Source organism: Garra rufa, chromosome 4, assembly GCF_049309525.1.
Source record: "Garra rufa chromosome 4, GarRuf1.0, whole genome shotgun sequence".
In the NCBI taxonomy this organism is placed as follows: domain Eukaryota; kingdom Metazoa; phylum Chordata; class Actinopteri; order Cypriniformes; family Cyprinidae; genus Garra; species Garra rufa.
In genome coordinates this window covers 8,595,236-8,620,126 of record NC_133364.1, presented here as the reverse complement: position 1 = coordinate 8,620,126, position 24,891 = coordinate 8,595,236, and the positions used below count along the sequence as shown (strand labels likewise).

The 24,891-nt window shown below is 36.2% G+C and overlaps 2 protein-coding genes across 5 annotated transcripts in view; one reads left to right on the top strand and one right to left on the bottom strand.

Moving 5' to 3' along the window:
- foxp2 (forkhead box P2) overlaps window positions 1-1,826 on the bottom strand; it is a 111,762-nt gene extending 109,936 nt beyond the window's left edge. For all 4 annotated transcript variants that reach the window (XM_073838595.1, XM_073838596.1, XM_073838597.1 and 1 more), the window contains exon 1: window positions 1,687-1,826. The gene's annotated coding sequence lies outside the window, so the exon portion shown is untranslated. The remainder of the gene's footprint in view (window positions 1-1,686) is intronic.
- Window positions 1,827-4,110: 2,284 nt separating this feature from the next.
- On the top strand, window positions 4,111-9,795 carry LOC141333329 (uncharacterized). The gene is made up of 4 exons (XM_073838311.1): window positions 4,111-5,701; window positions 7,003-7,055; window positions 7,144-7,235; window positions 7,793-9,795. Exons 1-4 carry the CDS (start codon window positions 4,926-4,928, stop codon window positions 9,488-9,490), a joined length of 2,619 nt encoding a protein of 872 aa, XP_073694412.1. The 5' UTR covers window positions 4,111-4,925; the 3' UTR covers window positions 9,491-9,795.
- The last annotated feature ends 15,096 nt before the right edge of the window (window positions 9,796-24,891 follow it).

Genomic DNA, 24,891 nt, shown 5'->3' with positions numbered 1-24,891 from the left:
CATGGATGTTCAAGGTTCTTCATAGAAGAACCTTTGTTTTTAAGAGTGCATGAAAGAAAAAAGTATGAATCAAACTCATGATTTCAAACAATGAAACAGTCCCACTCCCACCCACGTTACTCTCAATACGACTAAAGGCATAACCTAGAAGCATTCAGCTCGCCCTGGCATCTTAACTCAGACGAATGATTTTATTTTACTCAATGCACACACATTAATCTTAAAAGGATCTTTTTCTTTTTCAACGCAAAGCAGTGCAGTGCACTGCACACACCCCAGCTGATGATGAATGCCGTAATCAGGCTGCGACTACAAAAACTTCAGGATAATTCGAATTTAGGCCCCTCTTTCCTGTCGCGGGTCAGCCGTGCCTCCCTCCCTCCACGTGTCGTACGTGAAACATCACGCTCATTGAAACACTGCTAATTAAAATCACCTGGGAAGAACTGCGTGGGGCTAACAAAGGGCCGGGCTTCACGTCTACAGAGCACGTCTGGAGCTGCCGAGGTGTGTGTGTGAACGTGTGTGTGTGTGTTTGAAATTTTACTACTGCTATTACGGCCTCTTTGAAGCGACACGGCGTTGAGTGACGAAGCGCCGTGATGCACACCTGCACTTCACCTGCACAGCTGCCGGAGTGAAACTGAGGTGCTTCTGCAACCAGAACTCTCAGAGCTAACCACAGCCACCATAGGAGCTGTAATACTATACACCTTGGTTAAAAAAAAGAAGAAAAAAACAAAGTCACGTACCCTATTGATTTAGTCCCAGATCCCTTGAACCCACTGAAACTGCACTGGCAGTAGATGTAGCTGAGTCTTAAGAGGAGTGCTGTCCATTAACACTCCAATACATCAACCTTACTGTCCTGACACTCACTGCTGCTTCTGTGAGCAGCACTAAAGCAATGAAGAATTCACTCTGGATTATGGAAATGGAGCAAGCAACCACGGTAAGATTAATGTTAACCTTAATAATAATAATTATAATTAAATCTAATATATACACATATATACACACATATGTTAAATTACATATATAGTCATTTTCAAATAGGCTAGTGTTTTTTAACTAATCTGACAATACTAAATTTAATGCAAAATCACAAAGCTGTAAAACACACCCAAACTAAATTACTGAACTACAACATTGTATTAAAATTAATACATTACCTGATTTCATTTTTAGAAACTAACAAAAAATGTAAAACATACTAAACACTCACAATCATTTGAGAATAACTGTACAAGCTGTGAACGTAGTTAAATCAATTATAGATCGTGTACTATTCAACATATTTACATTTTATCCCGTAATAAAATCTTTTACTGTTAAATAGATCGATTGTTAAAGAAATCGCAGTGTTATTATCGTTAATAACAAAGTAATGCATGTTAACGTTTCACACAGGTTGTTTTAAAACTAAGATGCTCAAATAAACACTGTTAGAAACACAACAAAAGTTCCTGAGTATGAAAACACATACAACAATCCAATGTCAAAACTGTCACTAAATGTTTATTGTTTATAAGGACAGAATCACAGTACCGACTTCTCTCAAACTCTCAAACAACACAAACACTGTCAAAACAACAAATAAACCATCCGACAAGCACCAAACAAGCCGTCTGCAACTTCTCAGTTAAGTCAAACTCGTATAAAAAAGGCATAAACGTGGAAACTCACCAAAAAGAAGTCAATGTATCTCCTTCGCGGATGCAAAGTTTGGCGTGTTTACGAGTCGGTGGTTTGAAAAAGCGCTTAAAACAAACGCACAACACGCGCTGTTGATATTCCTCCGCTCGGAGTCGCAAGACGCTGCTGTCTTCAGTCAGTGTGCTGCTGTTATTACCGATGCAACAGTAAAAAAAACGCCCGGGTAACACCGACTCCTGTTTGAATGCGCTCGCATGACGCGCAATGCGAAGCGGCGGCTTGTTTTTTTGTATCTCGATTCAATACATCGCAATGTATCGGCCGAGTTTTGGAGGGGGGGACTAGCTTATTAGAATGCGGGGAGGCACTTGCGCGGACGTGCATGTTGTTATTTTTTGGCGTACTGCGACCCCACGTGACGTCATGTCCACCTGCTGGGTAAACAATACAGTCATTAAAAGTTTGTTTTGTTTATCGAGAGTCTTAAATATACTAATAAGAAGACAACAATATGAGTAGTTTTATTTGCTGAGGAGACGAGGAACAAGAATGTGAAGTGCTATCTTTTATTTTATTTACCAGTTTATTATCACGGTCCCTATTTTTGTTGTTAAATTCATATTTATCAGTGTTTGTGATTAAGTATACATATTTATGTACTATAGTATTCATGAATGAATAAAATAAGTCATTGAGTGTCATTTTAAAAATGTTAAAAGGATAAAAAACAAATAAAGAAAAGATCAGTTTGGTGAAAACAAAGGAACACTTGAGAATTCTTGTGTGCTGCCTTTTGTTTTCTTTGTAGTTTTTTTATTTTCCTTAATTGTTTGAAATAAATTCAAGCTATATATATATATATATATATATATATATATATATATATATAGTTTTTTAAGAAGCATTATTTCTCTGAATATGAAATGTATTAACACTTGGTCAGTTCACACATCCCAGGTTTATTTAAATGCACCTCAAGCTGAACAACTGTAGATCATCATTTTTCTTATATAAATATTGTTTATTTGAATGATGAATTGATGTTGTGAAATAATGTTTGCTTTTAAATATTTCTGTGTTTGAATTACTATAGCTCTTTAGTTTTTACACATACTGTAATAGTGAGTTATGCTTTATATGTGTACTGTAACTGTGACACTGCCTTGAAATTTTCATATGAATAAAATGGGGATTATTTTACGATCAAAGATTGATAATATCATGTTTCCCTTTGTGGATTAATTATCCCTGTCTGTGTCTGAATTAACTGTTTTTATTATATATTGTGGCGTTATCTTGGTATAAAGGATGGATGGTCATGTTTAAAAAAAACTAAAGTTGTATATTTGCATATCATCAAAATATTGCTCATGCATATTTAAATAAAGAGGCTGTATAGCATTTCACTTGGTTTTATTAGAACATTTTACCACCTCTAAAATCTGATAACAAATATCTGCCAGATGTTTCTGCAGGGGTGTTAGGACAAAACAGAGGTGTTTTGTTAATTGATCAGAAATAGCATATTTGATGCATTCTTTTCACCACATGCATGTTTTAAATAAAATGTTTTATTATTAAAATGCACCGTTTTAATTGGTTTTATCACAAAGAAATCAAAAACACATGCATTTTGTATATGGATTTTAGAGAGAAAAATCATTTTGACGAAACAGGCATGAAACATAAGGATTTGCTGCCACCTACTGGAAAGTTTTGGAATCCACTTTTGGTTCTCAAAGACACAAACAGTGTGCACACAACTTTGATTAGACACTGCCACCTAGTGGTCAATTGTAATGATGCACATCACTGAATGCAAAAGTTTTCTCATAAGAATCTACCATTGTTTAAATAACCATGCAATAAAAGTCAAAAGCCCATGAATAAACAGAAAGTCTCTCATCGCTAGGCTACATAAAAAAATACAATTTATTGAACACAAACTGATCTTGTGTGACAACATGTGCCATACCAAAGCAAGTTGTCACCATATGGGGTAAGTTGTCACAATGTTGCTCACTGACAATTATTTGATAAAAAAAAATACATTTGTTCGAAATATAATAAAATCTATCTTAATATGTATTTAAGAAATTTCAAAACTAATAAATTACCTGATTTTGATTTTCTAAAAAAAATAAAAATTTACACCTATAAATATATCAAACACTCATAATCATTTGAGATGAGCGTAATAAATGTAATAAAATCCATCTTATATGGTATGTATTTAAAAATTATTTCAAAATATTTAAAATCAAATTTAAACAGTAAAACTAATACAAACAATTTAAGCCGCAGTCAACATATAAACTATAAAACAAAACATCTGGCCATCGGAAATAATCATTAATTAATTAATATTGTATAAAAGTATTAAAAAAAAACCATGACAACTTGCCAAAACCTGACATATTATCATTATATGTGACCCTGGACAACAAAACATAAGGGACATTTTTTTGACATTCAATAATCAAATAAGCTTTCCATTGATGTATGGTTTGTTAGGACAATATTTGGCCGAGATACAACTATTTGAAAATCTGTAATCTGAGGGTGCAAAAAAATCTAAATACTGAGAAAATCACCTTTAAAGTTGTCTTAGCAATGCATATTACCAATCAGAAATTAAGTTTTGATATATTTACAGTAGGAAATGTACTAAATATCTTCATAGAACATGATCTTCACTTAATATCCAAATAATTTTGGAAAAAAGAAAAATCGATAATTTTGACCCATACTCCAGCGTCACATATTATCTGAATGTAATGACAATGTGGTCAATATTATTTGTTTGTTTGCTTATCCAACAGACATAACAAAATATGCTCATTGTTAAACCATTGCAAAACCATTGTAAAGTCCAGAGTTCACAAAAATTGCTCTCAGTAGTGAGACTAAAATACAGAAACAAGCACTTGAGCCAATTTCCCATGTGACAACTAGCCCCAGTCTCTTTCTAAACAGAAGCATTGTGTTGTTTCGGTACGGATACACAAATATAATTCAAGGACATTTATCCAAGCTATCAGGTTCAGCAGAGTTCAACAGACGACATGAACACATCAAAGTGTCCCACGTCTACCAGACACGAGTGAACAGGAAGACCAGGACAGTTCAGTAGCACCCGCAGCTATTTTTATGCATGGCAACCACACAATGTTCAGCTGCAACCTGATGCTCTGTGCCTAGTCACACGTTGTCAGAGAGGTTTTCAGGCGGTCAGTGTAGTTCAGACTTCCATCCAGCAGTACCCGGGCATGTCTGAGGAAGAGCTTGTACTCTCCATGATCTCCTGCAACCTGGAGCCTCCCATCTGTAAGGACTTGATAATGAAAAACAGCAAGGAAAATGGTAAGTTGCAGAAAACGGTGGCCCGGGTATTAGAGGGAAGTTCTGGAGATGAATCCGAGGAGGTGGAACCTGAGCCTCCGCCGGTAGCCGTACGAAGAAAGGTGTCGTTTGCGGATGCCTTTGGTCTGAACCTAGTTTCTGTGAAAGAGTACGACAACCGGGATTCATCAGGGCTGGATGGCAGACAGACTGAGGAATATTACATCTCGTGCCTCTTTAATATCCCAGCGTTGCACCAGGACATGGAGGTGAGACTTCACCAGCAGAAGGTAGAGCTGGAGCGCATCGTGCTGCTTCCTGGATCCACCACGATCCGTGGCATCGTTCGCGTGCTTAACCTCAGCTTCCACAAGGCCGTCTATGTCCGTGTTACTCTGGACAGCTGGCAGAGCCATTTCGACCTCTTAGCGGAGTACATGCCCGGGTCCAGTGATGGTGAAACTGACTGTTTTGCTTTCCACCTCGTGTTGGCGCCTCCATTCCAGGTTGAAGGTTTGCGGGTGGAGTTCTGTCTGCGGTACGAAAGCGGTGTCGGGACCTTCTGGGCCAACAATGGAGGGACAAACTACATTTTCTTCTGTTACCAAAGACGAAGGAGCGATCTGAAAGAAAAAGAGAATGAAAAGGAGAAGATGGAGGAGAGTAACCAAAAAGGTATCAGGAGCTGCCTTAAAACAATCAGGTGGGGAACACTGCAATCATCACTATTACTTAGTGCTTAGTGTTAGGGATTTGTATTTGGAGGTGATTGATACTGTAAATCAGGCAGATCGTTGAAGAGATGCGTGTTGTTACTTTTACCAAGTATGCAGACTACTTTAGCCTTGTAAATGACTGTCAAACCAAAATTCCATATATGTGACACTGGACCACAAAACCAGTACAATAGTACCATACACCATAGTATGGGTATATTGTATGGGTCAAAATGATTGATTTTTCTTTTATGCCAAAAATCATTAGGATATTAAGTAAAGATCATGTTCCATTAAGACAGTTTGTATTTTTCCTACTGTAAACATATCAGAACTTAATATGAATTGCTAAGAACTTAATTTGGACAACTTTAAAGGCGAATTTCTTAATACTTAGATTTTTTTTGCACCCCCTTAGATTTCAGATTTTTAAATAGCTGTATCTCAGCCAAATATTGTCCTGTCCTAACAAATCATACATCAACAAAAAGCTTATTTATTAAAGCTATTTACTCATATGACATGTACATTGAAAGAACAAATAGTCCTTAAAACAGAATGCAGGAGGGTATCTGCATATCAAACCTTTGGCAACCATTCAAAACATCCTGCCAATTGCATAGCAGCACTAAAAATGACTCCGGACACCTTACAATAGCAAACAACTGGTTAAACTTTGTTAAAGAGGATGCAAAATTCCATTTTACATGGGTGTTTGCAAATAAATGTGTCTTAACAGTTTGTCTTAATATACTTAACCACCTACAATGAAAAAAAATTTTTTTTTTAAATCTCTAAAAAAAAAAACTAAACAGTGTTAATTATCAAGCTGTTTTGATTTTCTTAGCAGTATGTCATATTGCACAAGCCCCGCCCACAACCGCTGACTGACTGTTCAGTATTAGCATATTTCTGCCCTCAGCCAGTTGTACGCTGTCCACCAACAATGTTTCTTAAGAAATGCAGGTGTTTTGTATTTGGATGTAAAGTGTACATACTGTAAGAGTCTTCAATTTCTCCTGATATGAGAGCCACTGAGAGTGCAGTGAAATGGTTGCGTTGTTTTTGACAAGGTATGACAATGACCAATGACCCTAAAGAATCACACTAACTTGCTCTCCAAATGGACATCCGATGTCCCCTTTATATAGGTAAACTTGGATTTGTGTAGCTCAATAAAACTAGATGCATTTTGTTGGTTGTCCAATTAAGCAATCTTTGTTTTGACTGGAGATGTTATGAACAAATGGCTGATGTGTGCATTTGAAAAGCTGCCATGTATTTACAGTAAAAAAACCTACTCGGAGGCAACACCTGCAGAGGCGAGCGGTGAGATCTCAGGTGGGTTTCTTATGTGGACATCTAGGAAAAAGGAGCTTTGATTCTGAGAATGAGAGACTGAGTTTGAGTGGGTTTTTTTTTTTTCCAGAACAAGTCACACCCAAGGCTGGGCATACTACGGAGAACAAACCAGAGAAAGAATCGAAAATCAAATCCCTTGAGGACTGCTGCAAAACTCTGGTAGGGTCAATGAATGCCCTGACAAGGTACAGAGACAAAGACAGGGCATTTAGAGAGGTCGTTCACCAATAAAAAGGGTAGTTTGACAAAATAAAACCAGCAGTATATAGGCTTGGAACGATATTGGGTGAACAATCTACGGTGGCCGAGAGAGCTCAACGCGCTGCAACTTAAGAAAACAAATGCAAACAGAAAAAAAATGACAACAACTTAAAAAAACCATCTTCATCAGTTTGACAACACAGGCGCTTTTTTTGTGTTTGCAGTGCTTTTTTGTGTTTGCAGCGCGTTCGTGTGTTTGCAGTGCTTTTTTTGTGTTTGCAGTGCGTTTCCGTATTTGTGTTTGCGTTGCGAGGATTTGCAGCGCCTGTGTTGTCAAACTGATGAAGATGTTTTTTTTTTAAGTTGTTGTCGTTTTTTTCTGTTTGCATGTGTTTTCTTAAATTGCAGCGCGTTGAGCTCTCTCGGCCACCGTAACAATCTCTTTAAATGCAAAGCCAAAAGTTATTAGTTACTATTCTGTGGTAACAAATTTTATATTGTCTGGTTTTTAACAGGTGGATCGTCGTAGAAAACGCAGAGCTGCTCGTTTGGCACACGCGCAGGACTACTTTGCTCAGAAAACAATGGAAACCCAGATGGGATGTAAATCCAACACAGATGAAAGTACCACATCCAACCCAAAGCTGAGTATACCAAGTAGAACCAACTTGCCTGTTGTCCACAGCCAACAAGGATATGGTATGGACACGCCACCGATACTAATGTACCACCAGATCCCTTTGCTTTCCCTGGATTGGGGTAGTACCACAACAACACCTCTCCAAGCAAACCCTCCAGATGCCTGCAATGAAACAAGCCGTCAGGTTGAAGATCACCAAGCCATATCGGCCTCTGAGTCCTGGGAAGCTTTTCTTAACAACACTGATACACAGGACCACATGTGCGTTGCTGCAGAGTCAGAAGTTGTAGTCCCTGTGGAGGACAAGGAAGCTGAGAAACACCACAGTCGAGAGTATGCTGGCAGGAACGCAATGGAAACTATAAAATCTGATACTGTAGAGCAATCAAAGGATCTGAGCACGAGTCCTTCTAGAGATCAGGAACTAGTAAAAGAGCCAAGGGTCACTACCCTACCATGTTCAGCTCAGGGATCAGAGCCAGAGAGGGTGGGAAGTGAGTTAGAGGCATCTTGTGACCGCCAAGCCCCACACCATGAGCACACAAGCGGATTTTTGAGTCAAGACACGACCGAAGCAAACCCTGGGGACGAAACTCGAACCACACACGACACCACGACTCAGAATTCAGAAGCCAGAGATGCAATCTCACCTGAAGAATGCACGGGCAGCTCTGACACCTCAAAGGTTAAAGAAAACACACACAGAGCGGTCAAAGACACCCTGACATTTACGGGGATCGGGGACGTGCCGCTCACAAATAGACAGGCCGAGGGATCTTCTTCAGAAAGGAAGGATATAAATAAAGACGATAGCGAGGAGCAGGTGGAAATGAGGGCGTTTTGTAGAGAACTACATGAAGGCAGTAGAAAAGGACAAGATGAGACAACTACGGATCACAGCGCAGAAATACAGAGCGTTTCATGGTGCGAGAGCGAGGCATTTAATGAGAACGAATTATGCACGTCGAACAAGAATTTTAACAAAGACAATTCACAGCTGCTGAAAAACGAAGAGAGGCGTTTTGTGGCAAACGAAGGACTTAAATTGAATGAGATGACTGCTAGTGCTGAAGAGGATGAAGTGCATTCAGAAACCAAACGAGAGCTTGTAGAGGACTCCCAGGCAGATGTAGGAGAGAAAGAGTTTGAGATTCATGCTACCGAACCTGCACCCACCCACGCACCTACATATTCGACTGTTAGCACTGACCCATCCAAGCACCTCCGTCGGACACCTTCATCGGTCACTTCTGCAGAGGAGGACTTTGAGCTTGGGAAGACCCTCAGAAATTTTCAAGAACCCCAGCGATTGGATGGAGAGGATGAACTCTCCACGCCGCTACCCAGCATTCACCTGTCCTGGGTGGATGGCAACAGCAGTAGGCTGTTGAGAGAATTCTGCTCGCTGGGTCACACGGCCAAAGCTTTTGTGTATGCTATTCTGTTTGTGATCTTCGTAACGGCGTATCTCTACGACCTGCCGACCTGCATGGCCCTCTATCTGTTTTCTCTGTGCTGGTGGTGCAGCCATGGCATGAAGCAGCGCCTCGACGGGGCTGTCGATGTGGACTGAGACCAGAGAGAAAGTTCTTGAAAGTTTCTGAGGAAGTTCTTGTCAAATTATGTGACACTGAAACAAAAAGTGACATGAAGTGATTCTACGGGCCCAAAATCACTTGACAAAATTAGATTTAGGAGGCATTTTTGTTTGTTTCTTTCTTCTCACTTGTGTTCCCATTAAAAGTACTATTTAAAACAAAAGTGTTTTAATATAATACTAAGCTCAAACTGCTAGAATAGTGGACCTATGCTACTTCAGTTTTGTGATATAATTAAATGACAGAAAACACTTTTATAACAAACAATTACTTTCACAGACATTTCAATGATATGCAGTGCCAGTCAAAAGTGTTTATTTACTGTTTTTTTAATATTTTGTTTTCTTTTGCTTTTAGTTTTTTTTATTTGCTTTGGGTTTTTTGTTTTGTTTTGGGTCTTGTTTAGTGTTTTTGTTGTGAGATTTTTTTTTAAATATTTTGTTTAGTGCTTTTTATTTTGTTTCCTGTTGTTTTGAGGTTTTTTATTTGGGCATTCTTTATTTGTTTTGTGTTTTTTTTTTGGGGGTCTTGTTTTGTGTTGTTTTTAGTTTGTTTGTTTGCTTTGTTTTACATTTTGTTTAGTGTTTTTTTTTTTAGTTTTGTGTTTCTTTGAGTTTTTTTATTTGGGATTTTTTTTTTTCGCTTTGTGTTTTTTTGTTTTGTTTTACATTTTGGATAGTGTTTTTAATTTTGTTTTGCATTGCCTTGAGTTTTTTTATTTGGCCATTTTTATTTGTTTTGTATTTTTTGTTTTGTTTTAGGTCTAGTTTTGTGTTGTTTTGAGGTTTTTCATTTTGTTTAGAGGTTTTTATTTTGTTTTGTTTGGTCATTTTTAAAATTGTTTTGTGGGGTTTTTTTTGGTTTACATTTTGGTTAGTGTTTTTGTTTGTTTTATTTTGTTTTGGGTTGCTTTGAGTTTTTTTATTTGGCCATTTTTTATTAGTTTTGAGCCTTCTTTTGTGTTTTTGTATTGATTTGTGTGTTTTTAAGGTTGTTGTTTTATTGTTTGGGTTATTATTGCTTTGTTTTGGGCCCTCTTTTTGTTGTTCTGTTTTTGTTTGACTTTTTTCTGTTATGTGTTTTGGACAAATTAAAATATTTTAACCAGTTTTAACCAGCTAAACTCAATTTTGGCTGTAAAATGTAACTTTTTTGTAAACAATTTCATATCTAAGCACAGTTTATAACTGTAGCATTTCGGCATGAGCTTCTGTATCAAAACATGTCACAAGGAACAATATTCAGTCCAAACTTTTGACTGGTACTGTACCTTTATGTAATGTTTCACTGGGTTCATACAAAGGCGTATTGAATGCCCCATGTAGCTCGTGAGGACACAGCTGCATTTCATGTCTCTTTGGGGGATCTGTGTGACGGACGTGACATTTCCTGTAAATCCCATCATGTCTCTGTTCCCAAAAGGGAGACAGTGAGAGAGACAAGGGCTAGAGAAAGGACAGGGCTTCTCAACCCTCTGATCTGTGAGCATAACTCTATGTAATTCATACCTGATAGCCTTAAAGGCATAGTTTATGCAAAAGTGAAAATTACCCTCATTTACTCACCCTCATGTCTGCAGAAACACAAAATGAGTTTTCATGCTCTTCTCCATGCAATTACAACGAATGGAGACTCAAGCTTTAAAAAGCCATTAAAACATCATAAAGCATCATAAAAGTAGTTCATATGTGAATATGCACGATCTATAATGAGCGTAATTTACATAAAAACATTCAGTTTTTGGGGTCGGAAAAGAGCGGCATGATTTTTACGCCTCGTTGAACTGGATTATAGATGTTTAGTGAGTAAAACGCATAATTTTGAGCTGAATTTGCCAGTGTGCTGGACAAATGCATGATCTCTGTTTATCTGTGAGTGTTGTAATAGAGATGTTGCATGTGTGTTGCTGCAGTCATATGATCCTGTCTACTATGACTCTGACCTTTCGGTGTCTAGCTGCTGACCTCACGTCCAACTCGAGCTGTTCATCTGTACAGAGAGAGAACACATTCATGGTTTTACTGCTCTTAATATCCCTATTCAAAACAACACTTACTACCATTTACGTAACTATTTTTTAAGAACACTAAAATCCTTAAAAGGAAGAAAGCTAAGAATTATTTTTTTATTTATTCACACAAAGCATAAGGCTGAAAAAATACAGTGAACTCAAGGAAAATTTGTCTTATGAAAGAGAAAAGAAAAACTGTTCACATTGAACCAAGCTGGTTTATGCTGGTTAGAGCCGGTCTGGTGACTAGAAGAGCAAGAAAAATGATACTGTATCATCTAAGGACATTCAAAGGGCATCTAATCTTCTCAGATGTGTTTTTAAACTTGTCTGTAGATAATAATGTCACGTACCATTTATGTGCTGTCCCTCTCAGTGTTTAAGTGTTTGCAGATGATCCAGGCATTCACACATGGTATTTTATGTTGGTCTGCAGAGAAAAATGAAAGCGAATGAAAAATGCCTCAAATAAACTAACCACTAAACACTGGCATAAAAACAACTCAAGTGAATAAATAATAGCCACCCAAAGCAAATATTCCAGAGCAATTACAGTTATTCATAACAAAATAATTTGCACCATTTGTGGTTTTAATATGCAGTTTGTGCTGACCAACTTCACATTGAGTTTTTCTAGTGCGTTTCCATTGAGCTCAGGATGGTTTGTTATTAAAATGACTCAGGAGGAACATGATATTCCCATACCCGGCTCACAGATGAAAGACACGTAGGGCATGCAATAAAATGTCACCACGGTCACATGAGGGATTTTTTTTGAGGCGTGAATACTTCAGATGTTTCATGCATGCTTGCTTTGCAGTTAAGTATGTGCTACGTGTTGGCACCCTTTCTTTTTTTCTGAAAGTACAGGCATCTTAAAGGTGAGTCTAAAAGTTGCTGAGCTGAGCTCACCAATCTGAATTTAATGTGCCAACTTCATGACAAATATGCCCTTATAAAACGTTAATGTAACTAAATCATTAAAAAATAATACTGTATAATTATTACGATTTTAACTTTCTTATTGTTTTTTATTATTTATACTATTTATTTATATATTTATTATTTATATTTTATACTATTTATACTATATATATATATATATATATATATATATATATTTTTTTTTTTTTTTTTTTTTGAACTTCAATTTGTTTTATTTTTACTTGTATTTTTGTATGTATTTTTTATATTATTTGTATTTTCAATTTTTGTACTATATACATTTTTTCCCTATTTTATTTGCACTTTTTTGCATTTTATTTGTATTTAGTTTTTTTTGTATTACTTAAAAGTACATATAAGTATGTAATAAAAGCACATACTTATATGTATTTTTATTTTTGTATTTAATTCATACTTTATTTATTTATTTATTTAATTTATTAGTATTTAACTGTATTTTATTGGTGACCCTGGACCACAAAACCATAAGGGTCATAAGGACATACAATATACAACTGAGATTTGTTACAACTAAGACTATTTAGAGATACAACTATTTGAAAATCTGGAATCTGAGGATGCAAAAACATCAAAATATTGAGAAAATTGCCTTTAAAGTTGTCCAAATGAAGTTAGCAATGGATATTACTCATCAAAAATTAAGTTTTGATATATTTACGGTAGGAAATTTACAAAAATATCTTTATGGAACATGATTTTAACTTAATATCGTAATGATTTTTGGCATAAAAAAAAATTATATATATATATATATATATATATATATATATATTTTTTTTTTTTTTACAAAGTAGGGTTGCAGCCACTAGATGGAGCCACAACAGCACTTTTACTCACGACAGGAACTGGAATAAAGCAGTCTGGAGGAAATTCACCGTGACAGATTGTGCTGGGTCAAACACTCATGCAGCAATGGAAGCCAATGAAATGTGTAGCTGCCACGTAGAAGATTGTAATATACACAAATATTGATTGAATATGTTTGTTTTGGGGACTGAACGGCTAGCTTTAGCTCACTGCAAAAACAGAGCAGGATACCTGACACACGATGGCAGCACGTTCCACTGAGATCTGCCTTGCTTTCTCATGCATGCACGCACACACACACACACACATGAAACACATAAAACACACAACACCGTCATCCGTCTTCTCGCACGTCCGAGCACAGAATCTGGGTTACATCCTGAGTATCCCAGGAGGCCAAGTTCTCATACATCATTATTGAAACATCCCAAGCTCCCGAGGACGGATCACACATACCTCCTAACGCTCTCTAATCTTTCTCTCTCCCTCTCTGGGTTATGTGTGGGCTTGCCAAGTTACCTCATCCCTCCCTTTAGGCATTTATTTAGTGTTGAGTATGTTACGCACAGGATATAGAGCAGCGTTCTGCAGACTCGGCAGAAATTGTGGAAACTGCAGAAGCAATCAAGTTAAACGACTGTCCTTTCATGCTATTCACAATAACTCTACTTTTGATAAATAACCACAGTTGCTAAGTTTACATGCAGCCTAATGATTCATTAATAATTTGACTAATAGTGCAATCAGAATGAAAAGCCTTGAAGTGCTTGAGAAGGTAGGTCATAACTGCATAAAAACCTCTAAAACCACCCAACCGACCAGGTAAGACCAGAAAAACATCTTAGGCTTGTTTAAGAAAGTTATGGATATTAAATTCAATAAATAAGATTTAACAATAAGATTCAACAATAAAATATCTACAATCAGAAGTGCAGTCTGAATAAATTACCAGAGGTGTTTCAGATCTGAACATATTGTTGGCAGGTTTTAGAGAAGTTACGAGTGCTTATCAGACTGGTTGACCAAATGGACAACCAGCCAAAACATTTATAAAAAAGGTAAGACCCTGTAGACCATTTTAGGACTTTTTTAAGCAGGGTAGATCTTAGAACAAATCCTAAAGTCTCTAGATTTGAAATGGTAGTTTGATTAAATCAACAGAGGTACTGTAGATCTAGATATAATATAACCTGGGAAAAAAAAGCATCTTAAACCAGCCTAAACTGGTCTGCTGGTCTTAACTAGTTCTCCTAGTTTACAGAGACATTTGGTGCACTTTTCTGCTGGTCAGACTTGGAGACCACACTGATGACTAAGACCATCATAAACCAGCTAAGGCCATCTTAGGCTGGTTTAAAACAACTATTTCATTATTGCAGTTTTAAAATATATCTTCAAAGAATTCAGAATTATAGAAAAACAACATCTTAAACTCTTTGCAAGTCTCCTAGCCTCCTCGGGTCTTTTGGCAAGTTTTAAAGAGGTTTAGAGTACTTATCTACTAATCAGACTGGGAGAATAGATAGACAACCACCCAAGACCATCATAAACCAGCAAGGACCACCAGACTATAGATTAGGATGTAATTTAAAGAAAGGTAAACCTTAAAACCAATGGTTTAGTTGCTACTATAAATGATCTTTGCATGATCAATGTTCTACTCCCCTCCAGTTCTACTCCCCTCACTTGCTCTTGCGGGATTCGACCTGTTGTTTCTGGCATTGGAGGTGCACACTAACAAGGATGGTAACAAACAAATCCTCCAGCATTGAGATCAGGAGAGTGAGGTTTAACCGCACAACTCTTTCTAGCTGGCCTCTGTTAGACTAACCCTCCCAAACCTTACTCCCATCTGGGTCATGGCACCAATATAACCCTTCTGCTTCTACTTCCCTTACTCGCTCTGAGCAGGGTTTCAAACCGGTGTTACTAGCATGAGAAATACACTAACAAGGACACTAAAGACCGCAGCCTCTAGGGTCAATCACTAGTGCATCTCTTGAGATCAGGGAAGTGGGGTTTACCTGCACAGTTCTTACTAGCTGGCCTCTGTTTCACTCACCCTCTAAACCTCACTTGCAATATGGGTCACAGGACAAATGTAACTCTTCCGGTTCTACTCCCCTCACTCACTCTGAGCGGGATTTGAACTGGCCTTTTCTGGCATGGGAGGTGGGTACAATATCAAGGAGGCTAAAGACCACAGCCCCTAGTGTCAGTCACTAGTGCACCTCTTGAGATCAGGGGACTGAGGTTCATCCGCACAGCTCTTACCAGTTGGCTTTCATTTCACTCATTCCCTGGCATGGGAGACGGGCACATTGACAATGAAACTAAAGACCACCAAGTCATTAGTGCGCCTTTTGAGATCAGCGGAGTGTGGTTTACCTGCATAGGTCTTTCAAGCTGGGCTTCATTACATTCACCCCCCTAAACAGCACTCTCTCCCGGGTCATGGCACCAATATAACCCCTCTGGTTCTACTCTCATCACTCGTTCCGAGCGGGATTCGAATTGGCGTTTCTGGCATGGGAGGCAACCTACTCAACTCATATTAACTGGCCTCTGTTACATTCACTCCCCTAAACCTCACTCCTATCTGGGTCATGCCCCAGTTTAACCCTTCTGGTTCTACTCCATTCACTCGCTCCTAGCAGGATTCGAACCAACGCTTCCGGCATGGGAGGCAACTGCACTGACAAGGACATTAAAGACTGCAGCCTATAGAGTCTGTCACTAGTGCACCTCTTGACATCAAAGGAGTGAGGTTTACCCACATAGCTCCTCCTAGCTGGCCTCCGTTAAACTCACTCACCTAAACCTCACTCAAACCCGGGTCACGGCACCAATGTAACCCCTCTGGTTCTACTCCCTTATCTCCCTCTGAGTGGGATTTGAACTGGCTTTACGGCATAGAAGGCGACTCGCACAGCTCTTACTAGCTGGCCTCCATTACACTCACCTCCCTAAACCTCACTCCCATCTGGGTCATGGCACCAGTGTAACCCTTTTGGTTCTATTCAGCCCTACTCGCTCTGAGCAGGATTTGAACTGGCGTTTTTGACATGGGAGGTACGTGTCAGAAAGGATGCTAAAGACTGAAGCCTCTAATGTCATTCACTGGTGCACCCCTTGAGGTCAGGGGAGTGAGGTTTAACCTCACAGCTCTTACTAGTAGGCCTCCATTACACTCATTCCCCTAAATATCACTCCCAGCCGGGTCACGGCACCAAATGGGATTCAACCGGAGTTTCCAGCATTGGAGATGGGTGCACTGACAAGAATGCTAAAAAACACAGCCTCTAAAGATACATTTTCATTATATTGTAAATTTAACATAAATAACAGACTCTGAATCAGCATTCAGATTTCAGATGAAGATAGACTAAATTCTAAATTCTCTCATTCTGCTGTTTTTCAGTCAGTCACCCAAAGCTTGTATGTCACGTGGATCCAAAACCTTCTGAACTCTTCAAGGTCAGAGCTGAGAATGAATAGAGGATGAAAAATGGAGATAGTTAAGAAAAAGAAGTGTTATAGGTGTTTGGAATTGTGCCCATGGACCCCTAGGGGCCTCTGTGGTGCCCTGGTGGCAGTGGCTTCACCCGATGAATCACGATGTGGTGTCGTCTTGTGCTGCGGCACGAGCCGTCAATGCGAGGAGACAGGTCGCTCCTGAGACAATGTCCCACGGGAAATAGGGGTTGACCCGTGTTGCTCTCTCTCTAACACTCACTCATTCTTTTTCCTTCCGCAATTTGTCACAGGGCCAGTCTGGACAGCCACTTGTCCTGAGCCAATCACTTCAGTTTGTTTTTACGGTAATTAGTCATCTGTGAGTTCACAACAGTCTGCAATCAGCAGTGCGAGTGTACCGTGGCCCCAGATACCTCTGCAGCAGTCTATACCGATTAGTGAAGTGCCAAGACAAATGAAATGTTAGCATAGCTTTGGAGCTGTGGGCTAGTGGTTGATGCATTACCTACGTTTTTTTTTTTGGACATGGAACCATAGCAATAACAATTTTGTTTTGAGTTGTGGTGCTCATATGGGAAATTTTATTTCGAATCTGGCTCGAAACAGATCAGATATGATCTCAGTGTAAACAGACAAATTACTTGTAGCTGGAAACTTGACACTCACGGCTGGTCAGAACGTGTGTTAACATTACTGTGTGCTGTTTTTTTTTTTTTTTTTTCCATGAGAACAGTTTATTGCAAGACTCGGAGAGAGGTGAAAACTGGATGATTCATCCCAACTGTTCCGAGAGAGAGTTTCACTCCCACGCTACTCTCAATGTTCTGTCTCATTCTCTTTCTCTCTTTCACACACACGTACACTGTGAGATTGTGAATGTCAGATGAGTATGTCTCAGTGTGTCATGCTCTTTTATTCCTGTGCTCTTTCTGTTACGCACTCGCTCTCTTCCAGTACCTCAATAACGATGCGTTTTATTCTATATACAGTCCACTCAGGTCTCACTTTATATTAGGTGTCTTTAACTACTACGTGCTTGTTAAAAAATTGTGAACCATTGTAAAACTTCTGTATTGCATATCACTTTTGCTCCTGTTGAGGTGGAATATGGTTAAAGCTAGAGTCTGTTTTGGTGGTTTGGTTAGGTTTTAACAGGGTCAACAGTGTATTTATAGATGTAACTACATAAAATTAATTACAGGAGCAATTACAGGAAGGTATTTTCAAATATAAATACAATGTGTATATATACAATAAAGTGTATTGTTTTCAAATGATTAATAAAAAGACGCTTAATATTAAGTGGATCCTACACTCAGACTGTCATGTAATTACATATAACTGGAAAGTATAATCAAAGCAAAATGCTTACAGAAAGTACTGTGGTGGTACCATGGTACAGTGATAGTATGGTACTTGATGTGTTCCTAATAATTACCATATGCAAGTACCCTTCATGTATCAAGGTAGCATAGTATACCATGAAAAACAAGGTATTTTAATGCTATAAGCCTAGAACCAGATAATACTATGGTTCTTTGATGTTTACCATGGTACTAAATTATTACCACAAGCATTTACCATTGTATTTACACGGTGCTCCAAAAATAGTAGGGTATTATCATGGTATATGCCCAAAACACATAATTTCCTTCGGAATGTACATGTAAAAAATACAAATAAAATAAAATCACTTAGCAAGTTTTTAAAATAATTATTATTATTAATAATAATAATAATAAAAACAATAACTACTATATATGTATATAAAATAAAATAGAATAAAATATTACAATGTACTTGCAACATAAATGTAAGATTTATTAGAGTCACTAATAATAATAATAATAATAAAAAAACTGTTATCAATAATGAATATAATAATGTATTAATAAATAAATTTGTAATAATTTAAGAAAAACAAATGTTCAATACATTTAAATAATAATAATAACAATGATAGTAATAAATACTGAATTATAAATAATTCTAATGTATTATAACAATTTATTAAATACTACAACATTATTATTATTATTATTATTATTATTATTATTAGCAGGACATGTATCAAGGTAGAATGGTATCATGATAATACTATGGTACTTTGATGTTTACCATTGAAGTAAATATAATAATTACCACATTTATATACCATGATATTTACATGGTACTCCAAAAAATAACAGGGTATTACCATGGTATATACCCAAAAGCACAGCATTTCATTGGTACATGTAAAATAATACATGTATATAAAATAAAATAAAAAATATATATATTAAAATGTACTTGCAACAAAAATTTAAGATTTATTATAGAGTCACTAACAATAATAATAATGATAAATAATAATAATAATAATAATAATAATAATAATAATAATAACTGTTATTGTAAATGATTATAATAATGAATTAAAAATAAATATGTAGTAATAATTTGTTAAAAATGTACACTACATTTTAAATAATAATAACAATACATTATAAATAAATTATTCTGGGTTGGACAAAAAGTTATTGGTGGTTATAATGTATAATAAATAATTATAATTTATTGAAGAAAATTCTAATTAGTATAATTTTTGTAATAGTTATCGGTGGATATTGGTACCCTTACAAAAGTACTATGGCGATAACATTGTTAAAACAGTATTCCACAGTACTTCCAATAATATTACCAAGGTACAATATCCAAAAACACATTTCTAAACTACCATGATAATACCAAAGTACATTTTCATTGCTAGTGAAAGCAGAAGTCTACTGCAGTGATATACGTTTTTGTTAGGGTCACAGCTCTCTGCACACACCGACACACATCCAAACACATCGGAAGAAGCTAAAGAAGGCGGCAAATGGATTGAGGAAGAGTCTTCTCCATCCACTGGATTGCACACAGCAGCCTCTAAGCTTTCAATCCCCCGCTCCAGGCCTAACTCAACGTTCGACTCCACGGCCATCGAATTACGCTTTATTATCGCTGCCTGTCCAACACATGGGCCCCAACATGACATCCATCTCCTCCACTGCAACATTCGCCGCCTGACAAGTGCTCAGACTAGGCATAAACACAACCTCTGCTGTAATTTCCATTGCTGAAGGCAAAAACGATGGCGCAGAGTCCAGCCTGAAAGGAAAGCGACCAGCGAGATGCTTGTTTGTGGAGATGAAGAGGAGGTGTGTTGGATAATGATGGCTAGTTCGTGATGGGTATATTTGGTGTGGAGTGTAGGTGGAAACACAAGTAGGTGCAAGTAAACCGAGGCATATTTTTGAAGGGACGTCTGGGAGGTTCGATTAAAACAGGCTTTATACTAATACCTACAGGAATAAAGAACAATTAGGTAGCGACGCATTCAACAAGTCACCATGTTTATTCAGGCTAAAAAAAACGTTCAACATATGCCGACAGCAGAAGCCACATACGCAGTAATGATGAAGCGCATGCAGAGACGCTATGCGTGAGATATTATTCTTGTGCATTTTGTCCCCACAGCCGTCAACGACTGTCTGTTCGCACGACATCAGAAAATAAGGCTTGGGGCCATCTCAAAACGTCTGGCTTCCTCTTTTGATGCGCACACACATTCGCTAACATCATCCGTTCAATACAGCGTGGAGAACGTCGCCAGTGATTCACATCACAGGGTTTTGAGGCTGCATATGTTACCGCTACACGCAATAGAGAGATCAGACCGTGAAGGCGTTTCAGTGCAACATCTAATGGTGGAATACGAAAAACTTCAGGACAGCGTTTGTTAACTTGCTCTACTGGTGACCAGTGTGTGGCATTAAGGGTTTTTCTGCTTGGTGCTGTCTTGTATACAAGCTGATGTTGCTGACGATTACATCAGCAATGGTAATTAATGTCGATGACAACATTTATACTCTTCCTCGTTGGATTTCTGACTGGGCTGCCAAAACGTGTCGGTTTAAATAAAGTTTAAGTCCTCCAATCGGTAACTGTTGCTGGTTTATGTTCTGGAGAGAGGTTTGCTATACCGCCGTACAATGGCCTGTTGGATATATACCTTACAAAAAAGCACTATGGTAGAGTAATCAGATCAGATAGTTTTACTGTGTTACTTTGATGCATACTATGGTACTAAAAATTCACTAAAGTACTAAAATATGTATGTATGTAAATACCATTGTACATGAATAGTCATATCATGGTATTTTGGACACATTAGAAGTATTTAAATATATACTATGCTACATGAATTGTAGTACCATAGTATTACTATCTGATATCAGCACTATACCATAGTACCAACACAGTCTTTTGTAAAAGAAAAAAAAAAAAAAACGAAAGAAAAAACAAAGCAATAATAACAATATAATTATAATATAATTAAAAAAATTTAAAATAAAATGTAAGAAGTATTTCAATAATAAAAAATGTATTAATTATTTAAATATTACATATATACAGTATATATAAAGTACCATAGTATTACCATAGTATAACATAACGAAAAAAAATATGTATAATATAATATAATTATTTAAATATTAAAATAGTTTATTAACTATTAACTACTAAATATATAATATATATAATATAATATTTTAAGAATTAATATTATACATACACATCTATATATGTTATATTACCACTGTATAACATAACATTCAAAAAAATTTAATTTAAATTTAAATTAAAAAAATATCTGTAATGTAATATAATATAATATAATATAATAATTACTTTAATATTACAATATTTTGTAATAATTACTAATAATATTTTAATAATTACTATTAAAATATTATATATATTTGTAGGGGAATGTACTCCAAAAAACATAATAATTAAATAAAAAAATCTATATATGAATATAATTTAATATAATGTAATAATTATTTAAATATTAAAATAATTTATACATTTTTGTATTATTATATTTGTACTTCATAATTATTTTAATATTACAATAATTTAATAACTTTTAAAATATGGGTTATAGTACCATAGTATTAGTAACATAACATAGTAATTACATTTGAATGTAATATAATATAATATAATATAATAATTAAATACGATAATTATTAAAATATTAAAATAATTTATTAATTGTTACAATATTCTATATATGGTTCAAAGTACATTAGTATTACAATAGTATAACCTTTTGTAAGGGAAGGTACTCAGAATCATAACTTAAAGCAAGACATAAGACATAACATAAAATAATAATAATAAAAAAGAAAAAATATATATAGTATGTACTTTAATAACCAATAAAATATTACTTATCAAAAATCTGAATATGATAAGCATTCTATATCATAGTACTGTACACATGAAGATGGGGTATTACCATCTGATACCATGGTATCACTTCAGTACTTCACTGTGAGGGTGATGGACACATTTCAAACCTCACAGAGCAGAAGCTCGAATAAAACTGTGTGGAAAGCGTGAATGAGTGATCTCATGTTTAACAAAAAAAGAAAAAAATAACACCAGTCCTTTCACCTCAGCAAGTCATTTAATGGTAGCAGAGAGGTGAGGAAACAAGGTACGCAGCTTCCATAGGATGTGAAACAAAGTCGACAGCCCTGACTTTCACCTCTGCAAATGCTGGCAGCTAAACTCCACCTCCACTGAGACACTCACACACGGCTTACACTTACAAATACTCACAAATTACACCTGACTCACACCAAAAACCTGGCCTTGATTACTAAAACCAGTGGGCTTGTTTTTATTGCTCTGGTGGAGGTTGCTATGCATGAGGGGGGAAAAGCGTACATTTCCTCGCACGGCTTTTCACAAAGATTGATTTTACCTTGAGTGGCGTGCTAGACAAACAGCACCTCAGCCTGCAGCTGTCAGCTCATGAGAATTACTGCCTACAGCTCATGTGGACGTGGTGTACCGGCTTATGTATGTGTGCTGGATACATCTGCTAAAACAGCTTGAACTAGGCTGAAGTGGTTTGCTGGTGTTTAGCTTGCATTTAGCAGGACAACAGACCAGCCTGGTCAGGTTTGGAAACCATCAACCCAGTTTAGGATTTTAAAGGGATAGTTCAGCCAAAAATGATTTTTTTATTCCAAAACTTAGTATCTACTGGCTGGATTGACTACTACAAAGCATGCTAACCAAAATGCAACCTCTTGAGTGTCTGGTTTGGGATGTTTTTCATTGGTGGCAACTGTGTTAATCATATACAGATGACACACGAATATTTGGTGGAATGTAATTAATTGGATATATATAATTATATAATTATAATTGGAATAATGTTTTTTTAATTGGAAAAATGGCTTTTTTAAAAACAATTAATAATATGCAATGCATTTCAGTGTTATTTTAGTAGTATTTAGAGTTATAGCTTTTATTAATATTTAGGTTAATAAATTTTCTGTTTTAAGTATAGATGCAGTTAAAGTTGTAGTAGTATTTTTTTTACATGTTTTTAACAGTTTTTAATTAAACATTTAATTAATCACTTTATTTCAATTTCAGCTGTAGTTTTTATTACAGCATGTTAAAGTTATTATTATTATTTTTAGATTACTTCATTTTATTTTAAGAAACTATTTATTTATTTATTTTTTAATGGTTTTCCTTTTAATTAACTATATTAACCCTGATGGATTTTTGAGATTATCTGAAAAGGATATATGAAAAAAAAAAGAAAAAACACTTTTTTGTGAAAAGTTGAGAGAGGGGAGTAAGGACAATGTATTTATCAAATGAATAAATAAACAAAAAAGAACATACCTGAAACAGTCAATTATACAGTTTTCATTACAAACAAACAAAAAAATATTCAAATGTAGTTAACCACAAAATCTGTAATTTCTATCATTTAACATGTTTAAACAGTTTTTTTTTAATTAATTTCTATTTAATTTTAGTTGTAGTTTTTTTAAAATAAAATAATGAAATGCTGCTATGAATGCTATGGTTTTTCTTTTTTTAATTTAATTGAAATATTTCTTTTTTATTACGGTTTTAACTTTAGGTTACTAGAATAAGCCTGATGGATTCTGGGATTATCTTAAAAGGATATATAGAAAAAGAAAAAGAAAAAGAAAACTTTCTTTGTGAAAAATTGAGAGGGTGATATGGACAATTTATTTATCAAATAAATAAACAAAAAAGGACATAAAATACCTGAAACAGTCATTTAAATCAGTTTTCGAAAAAAAAAATTAAATAGGCTATAGTTATCCACAAAATATGTAATTTTCGAAAATGTATATTATTGTTCAACATGTTTAATTGTTTATCATGTATTTGTTATGGTTTTAATTTTAGGTTACTATAATAACCCTGATGGATTCTGGGGTCATCTGAAAACATGTATGGAAGAAAAAAAAACTTAAATAAACAACAAAAAAGACATAAAATACCTGAAACAGTCAATTATACAGTTTTCAGTACAAAAAAAAAATCTAATATATATGTAACCACAAAATTCTACAATGACCTAATGACCAAATTTTTCCCCACAGAGATTTTGCATCAGGTTAAAATTGTTAATGCAAATTCACTGTGTTGACCAACAGAAAGCTGCTTGGTTTGTGACTTCTGTGTAAGCTGTGCAAACTGTCAATGGACATTTTTGTCTGAGAAATTTCACTAAAATATCAAAATTGCGACTGTCTTGATTGATTATTTTGAAAGGCATTTCCATGCATTTGTTCAGGAGCATGCCTATGATTCCTAAATATGTTGCCTAGATGAGCGGCAGCTTTGAAACAGAGCTACAGTGTGTGGTCGGACCGGTCCCTTTCTGCATAGAAACACTTACATACCCTCAGTCACACAGGCCAACACAAGTTCACCACAGGCCATTTGCGCTTTTCTTAAGCGAAAGCGGTCGCTGGACTCCATACGGATAGGTAATGATGGCAGAGGTGGAAGCCGTCCAATCAGATAGTTTTCACAGCTGTCATAGAGCTATAGGAGCCATCACATATCACGTCTCCACGGCCTATGCCTGGCATAAGTGTATGAGGGGGCGGAAAAAGCTCCCTTCCAGACTTGATAGGTTGCCATAGCGACTGTCTTTGCATTGAATCGATATAGCCATCTAAAAAAAAAGCCATGCAATTCAGCTGAAGCCCAGAAAAATCAAATGAAACA

Bases quoted from the DNA above. Each gene is read 5' to 3' on its own strand.
- LOC141333329 (XM_073838311.1), top strand. From the start codon at position 4,926: ATGTCTGAGGAAGAGCTTGTACTCTCCATGATCTCCTGCAACCTGGAG. The intron at 5,702-7,002 runs GTGGGGAACACT...ATGTATTTACAG, and splicing joins AGCTGCCTTAAAACAATCAG to TAAAAAAACCTACTCGGAGG. The intron at 7,236-7,792 runs GTAGGGTCAATG...GGTTTTTAACAG, and splicing joins AGGACTGCTGCAAAACTCTG to GTGGATCGTCGTAGAAAACG.